The sequence below is a fragment of the Rhincodon typus genome, chromosome 22, assembly GCF_021869965.1.
Source record: "Rhincodon typus isolate 14 chromosome 22, sRhiTyp1.1, whole genome shotgun sequence".
In the NCBI taxonomy this organism is placed as follows: domain Eukaryota; kingdom Metazoa; phylum Chordata; class Chondrichthyes; order Orectolobiformes; family Rhincodontidae; genus Rhincodon; species Rhincodon typus.
In genome coordinates this window covers 35,370,752-35,377,471 of record NC_063353.1, presented here as the reverse complement: position 1 = coordinate 35,377,471, position 6,720 = coordinate 35,370,752, and the positions used below count along the sequence as shown (strand labels likewise).

Here is a 6,720-nt window from a genome sequence, read left to right as displayed (position 1 = left end):
CCTCTGCAAACTTAATTATCTTCCCCACTTTCTCATCTATGTGATTTATAAATATCACAAACAATAAGGGACCCAGCAGTGATCCCTGTGGTATGGCACTGGATACTGACCTGCAGTCATAGCTTTCTACCACTAAGTCAATTTTGGATCAGTCTTGCCAAGTACCCTGGATCACGTGCTTTTATCTTTTTTATCAGTTGCCCATATGGAACCTTGTTAAAGGCTTAGCTGAAATTCATATAAACTACATCGACTGTATTACCCTCATCTCAACTCCTGATCACCACCTCTCAAAATTCAATGAAGCTTATTAGGCATGATCTCCCTCTGCCATGCTGATTATCCCTAATTAAACGTTGTGTTTTGAAGTGAAGATCAATTCTCTCCTTCAGAATTTTCTCCAATAGTTTCCCTACCACTGTTGTGAGACTCACTCATCTGTAATTCCCTCCCGACCACTCCTCTTGATAAGTGAATAGTGAACCCACCTTTGAAAATGCTTGTTCAGTGGTTGTAATGCTTTCTGCTCCTTTGGAGAGTTGGTTTGTTGCTTCTTTTCCAACTAACTCCTTTCTTCCATCCCAGGTAATCAGGCAAGACCTCCTATCAGTTGGTTTCTGGATTTGTTGAATAACTTCATATTAATGAATAACTGCTTCCCTCTTATGTTGTATTTGGTGAAGAAATTGTTTGCATACACTATCTGTGGGCTGCTTAGCTGATTGTTCCTTGTTTTTAAATTCCATAGGAACAATTGGTTGTGGTGGAACTCTCAGGGATTATCGACCCAGACTTTCTGTTGAAGTGTAGAAATGAGTGTAAAATTGTGGTAAGTGAATGCAAGGCGTTATGATGAGTAGCTGAGAGCCATGTAGATGACCAGAGGGACTCTATTTTTCTATGCTTCACAGTTCTCTGCAATGGGTATCTTGTTCTGTATTCCACAATATGCTGTGGGAAAATGGACTTATCTCCCTTGCTGACCATGTTTTCTTCTCAACTGTTAGTGGGCTTTCCAGGTGGTTTCCATCTCTTGACCAAAATCTATGGCTCAGTGGGTAGCACCCTATATTGAATCTGAACGTTGTGGGTTCAAGTTTCAATCCAGACACATGAGCCCAAAATCCAGGCTGATTTTCCAGTGCTGTACTGAAGGAGTTCTCCATTGTTGGAGGAATTAGCTTTCATTTGAGACATTAACCGTCTTAGATAAACATTAAAAAGTTCACAGCACTTGTTGAAAAATCAAGAAATTCTTCCTGGTGCCATGTCCAATATTTATTCCCGTACCAACATCCAAAAACCAGTTGATCTGATCATTTTTCCTATTACTTGTGGAAGTTTGCTGCATAGAAATTAGCTGCTGGGCTGCTGATAGTATTGCAATAACTGCACTTCAAGTGCACTTAATTGGCTGGAAAGCACTTTGCAATGTCTTGAGTGTTAGATAAATATAAATCTTTTCTTTCTCTTAGCTTGAATACCTGAGTTGTCTGCTCATCTGATAAGCATTTGTCCACTGTTGTACATGTTAGCCCTGCTGTAATACTAATCAATTTTTGTAGGGCCAAGTTAGCAAATTGTCATTTATCCTTTCACTATCTCCTGTTCTTAGAATAGAATAGAAATTTATTGTCACATGTACTTTTACATGAAAAATACAGTGAAATGTTTTATAAGTTGCCACACCATGCCACCTATATTAATGAACCTGGGACAATTGCCATGCACAATGCACTTCCAAATACCTTGCAATGGTCAGTGTTGATTCATTCAATTGCAAGTTAGAAAATAATGTTGGAACAGAGTAAATGAATCATTCAAGATTTGACAATGTAATCAGTGTAGCTTATTTGGAAGGAACAGGTGACTTTGGCTGTATGGTTCCCAAACCTGTGGTTTTCCTTATATCATGTTTGATTAGCCTAAATGTTAGAGATTGATTACAATGATTAGTCAACTACACCATTCGTGTTTTATCATGTAACAAACAGAACAAAATAAGTGAAACTAAATGAATTGTAGTCCTTTCTCATCTAGCAGCTTCCATGTTCCCTTGCCTTTGAAGCAGGTTCTAAGTTTAATGCAGTCTGTATACAGTGGGTTTGCTTGAACCGTTTCCAGTTCACCTGAAACATTTGAGATTTCCTTTCTCTCCCCAGGGAATAGACACTGAGCAGCCAATTATGCAGGTGGACAGATGCGTGTTTGCTGGAGAGTATGAAGGCCAGTGTTTCACTTAATCAAGTGTTTTGTGCAACGGTTATTACAGGGGATGGATGTGGAAGAATATATCGTGGGCTATTACTAGGCTGTGAATACCAGGAAGCTCTTGGATACACCCATTTGCTTTGCTGGGCAACAGGTGGGATGTTATTGTTTACATCTATCATGTGTTGGCATGGGTAGTCATTGCTGGCATTTAGTCCTTGCAGAGGAGTCTCAGATTATGAGAGGTGATGAGGAATTTCATATAGGAATATTGAGAAATGGGATGAGCTACAGGAAATGGTATCATTCAATTTAACATACCATCACATTACTTGGAATAAGAGCCTCGTGTCTGCCAGCTCTGTTTGAGCCCCACCTTGTACTCGGCCACTTCTCCCGTCCCGTCATGGACGCTGCACTCATTCTGTGTTTCAACTTCATTTACACTTGCTATGGGCTTTTGAGAGGTGTTTCCATTTGTGACAATACGGCCTGGGAAATTATATACCAGGAAAGAAGCAAGTGAAACTCAATGTGGATGAGAGTATACCTGGATCAAACAAATTGATTCTCAACTAACTTGGACTGTTTGTTCAATTTGTAGATGTGTTGGGAACATGTGTGATATTTGAAGAGACCTCTGAGCCAGGTAAGTGTAGTCTGCTTTGAAAACAACAATTAATGCATTGATAATTATGTATGCTCAAGCTCCATTACAATAGAGAGAATTGCCGAGATGGAATTAGAAGTTAAAATGTGGGTAAATAAATCTAGAAGACAGAGGAAACATAGGCTGGATAAGAAAGAAGTGAGTTTCCTAATGCTAAATGGAATCTGTTTAATGCAAGGAACCTAAGGAATAAGAGAGATGAACTGAGGGCACAGATGGAGGTATGATACCAAAGGAATGACTGAGACTTGACTGAAAGATGGGCAGGAGTGGCATTTCAGCGCTCTTGATTACAGAGTATTTAAACAAGATAGAAGAGGATAGGGTATTGCAGTACTGATCAAGAAAACAATTATAAGAGTGAGGAAGGGTGATGTCTTGAAGGATCGTCAAATAAGACCATATGGGTAGAAGTAAAAAACAAAAGGGTCAAGAATGCTGTTAAGTGTATAATACTATAGGCTCCCAAGCAGTCAGGCAGAGACAGAAGACCAAATATGTAATCACACTTCAGAGAAATCAAAGAATAATAAGGCAGTAATAGGGGGAGCCCCACCTCAACGAATTTTGGGCAGGACATGACGTCGAACTCTCCTTCCGCTGTCTTCGCCTCCGTGTCCATTTCTTTGGACAAGAGTCCTCTCCCCATCCCACAGACACCGTCACCCAGTTCCAACACTCTCCCTCCACCTGGACCCCACCCTCTGGCCTTTTACCTGCACTCGATCTTTTCATTGAGAACTGTCGACGTGATATTGGTCGCCTCAATTTCTCTGCCCCCACCCCCTCACCAAATCCAACCTATCTCCCTCTGAACTGACCGCACTCTGTGCCCTTAGATCTAACCCTGACTTTGTTATTAAGCCTGCTGATAAAGGTGGTGCTGTTGTAGTCTGGCATACTGACCTCTACATTGCAGAGGCTGAGCACCAGCTCTCAGTTACCTCCTTCTATCTCCTCCTGGACCATGACCCCACCGTGACGCATCAGGCCGTTGTATCTACTACGGTAACTGATATCATTTCATCTGGTGGCCTTCCCTCAACTGCTTCCAAGCTGATAGTCCTGCAGCCCCACACAGTTCACTTCTACCTCCTCCCAAAAATCCACAAACAGAACTGTCAAGGCGGACCCATTGTTTCAGCCTGCTCCTGCCCCACAGAACTCATCTCTTCTTATCTTGACTCAGTCTTCTCTCCCCTGGTCCAATCCCTGACCACGTATATCCGTGATTCCTCTGATGCTTTACGCCAGTTAAAAAACTTCCAGTTTGCAGGTTCCAGCTGTCTTCTTTTTACCACAGACATGCAGTCCTTTTAAACGTCCATTCCCCACCAGGAGTGTCTTAGGGTTCTCCGCTTCTTCCTGGAGCAAGGACCTGAACCGTCCCCACCCACCACCACCCTCCTTTGCTTGGCTGTGTTTGTCCTCACCCTCAACAACTTCTCTTTTAACTTTAATTCCACTCATTTTCTACAAGTCAGAGGGGTGGCCATGGGTACCCACATGGGCCCCAGTTATGCCTGTCTCTTCATGGGGTATATGGAACATTCCTTGTTGCAGTCCTATTCCACCCCTACCCAGAACTCTTTCTCTGATATATCGATGATATCATCGGTGCTGCTTCCCTCACTCGTCCAGAATTGGAAAAATTCATTGATTTCACTTCCAATTTCCACCCTCCCCTCACTTTCACCTGTTCTATCTCTGAATCCTCCTTTTCCTTCCTCATTATCTCGGTTTCTATTTCTGGGGATAGACTGGCCACAAATATTCACAGCTACCTGGACTATACATCCTCACACCCTCCTTTCTGTAAAGACTCCATCCCATTCTCTCAGTTCCTCCATCTCCATCGCATATGTTTAGATGAGGCCAACTTTGACAAGGGAGCCTCTGAAATGTCCATCTTCTTCCCCAACCAAGGATTCCCCAGCACCGTTGTTGACAGGGCCCTCAACCAGGTCCGACTCATCTCCCACACTTCTGTCCTTCCCCCTTCTGTTCCCTCCCACAACAGCGATAGGATTCGCCTTGTCCTTACCTACCATCCCATCAGCATCCAGATCCAGAAGATCATCAGACGCCATTTCCACCACATCCAGCAAGATGCCACCACCAGACACATATTCCCCTCCTCTCTCCTGTCTGCCTTCTGCATGGACTGTTCCCTCCAGGACACTCTGGTCCACACTTCCTTCACCCCCAACACCTCCCCACAGCCCTATGGCACCTTCCCCTGTAACTGGCGAAGGTGCAACACCTGCCCATTTACCTCCTCCCTCCTCACTATCCAAGAGCCCAAACATACCTTCCAGGTGAAGCAACGTTTCACCTGCACTTCCCAGAATCTAGTCTACTGCATTTGCTGCTCATAATGTAGTCTCCTGTACATTGGGTAAACGAAGCATAGACTGGGTGACCGCTTCACAGAACATCTATGTTCTGCTTGAAAATAAGACCCCGAATTACCTGTTGCCTGCCACTTTAACACACCACCCTGTTCCCTGGCCAACATCTCTGTCTCTGGCCTCCTGCAGTGTTCCAGTGAAGCTCAACGCAAGCTGAAAGAACAACACCTCATTTTCCACTTGGGGACCCTCCAGCCCTCTGGACTCAATATCGAGTTCAATAATTTTAGGGCCTAAACTCTCCCATGTCCTAGCCCCCTACCCCACACACTAAGCCTTGTTATCACATAGCTTGCCATTACACACTACCTATTGTTAGTCACTAACAGTCCTCATTTACAGCTATTTACCCTCCTAGCCAGATCGTTATCAACTCCTTTGTCTATCCTTTGTCTGCTCTTCTCTCTCTTCAGGCTTTATCCTATCTTTTACTCCCTACCCCATACGCCTTCCTATTTTCTGCATGTAAACCGACGTTTCCCCAGCTACCATCAGTTCTGACGAAGAGTCACCAGATCCAGAACATTAACTGTGATTTTTTTCTTCACAGATGCTGCCAAACCTGCTGAGATCTTCCAGCAATTTCTGTTTTTGTTCCTGAGGTGTATCTCAGACTATTGAGGGAGGCAAGGGATGAGATGTTGGGGGAATCTGGAGTGATTTTGAAATCCTCTCTGAACGCACTTTATGTGCCAGAGGACCACTAATGTTGTCCCATAATTTAAAACTCCAGGAGGGATAGACCAAGAAATTCGAGGCCAATTATTCTTGCCACAACGGTGAGGAAATTGTTAGAAAGATTTCTGAGGATCAGAATATATCTGCACTTTGGTATTGATGAGGGTAATGCATTTGATGTGGTCTACCTAGATTTAAGAAAGGCTTTTGATAATGGCAGACTGGGTTAAGAAAGTAAGAGCCTGCTGGATCCAAGGCATCGTGACAAATTGGATCCAAAATTGGCAGAGAGACAAGAAGCTGTGGGTTATGACAGAGGGATGTTTCTGATTTGAAGTCTGTTTCTAGTGGAGTGCCACAGGGTTTGGTGCTAGGGTCTTTAGATTTGAATGTAGGATGTATGATAAAGACGTTGAAGGATGTCATGAAAGTTGTCAAGAGTTGTAAACTCTCCTGCATTCCTTCACTTACTGTTGTGGGATATTTTTATGACCGGAGAGGGCAGAAGGAATGTTGGATTACTGTCTTATCTGGAACAGATCACCCTTGGCAGTGCAACATAATTCAGGCACTGTAGTGCAGTATTATGTGCTGAAGTCTGAGTGGGGAATGAACTCATGACCTTCTGACTCTGGCACAACTGCTACCAACTGAACCAGCGCTTGACCCTGAGTGAGAAGGAAGGAAGGAGCAGAGAGATAACAAGGTGTAGAGCTGGATGAACACAGCAGGCCAAGCAGCATCAGAGGA

The 6,720-nt window shown here is 43.6% G+C and overlaps 2 protein-coding genes across 3 annotated transcripts in view; one reads left to right on the top strand and one right to left on the bottom strand.

Annotated features, from left to right (window-relative positions):
• Positions 1-4,283, bottom strand: part of LOC109931229 (legumain-like) — a 22,671-nt gene extending 18,388 nt beyond the window's left edge. The window contains exons 1-2 of the mRNA XM_048610141.1: positions 4,279-4,283; positions 715-718 (exon numbers count right to left, since the gene is read on the bottom strand). The gene's annotated coding sequence lies outside the window, so the exon portion shown is untranslated. The remainder of the gene's footprint in view (positions 1-714; positions 719-4,278) is intronic.
• The window catches only part of gtf3c6 (general transcription factor IIIC, polypeptide 6, alpha), an 11,443-nt gene continuing 5,451 nt past the window's right edge, over positions 729-6,720 (top strand). Inside the window, exons 1-3 of one of the 2 annotated variants that reach the window (XM_048610140.1) lie at positions 729-829; positions 2,163-2,226; positions 2,816-2,860. In XM_048610140.1, the coding sequence (XP_048466097.1) occupies positions 2,187-2,226; positions 2,816-2,860 (85 nt within the window). In that variant the 5' untranslated portion in view covers positions 729-829; positions 2,163-2,186. Of the gene's footprint in view, positions 830-2,162; positions 2,366-2,815; positions 2,861-6,720 lie in introns of both variants that reach the window. The other variant, XM_048610139.1, reaches the window with a different exon arrangement.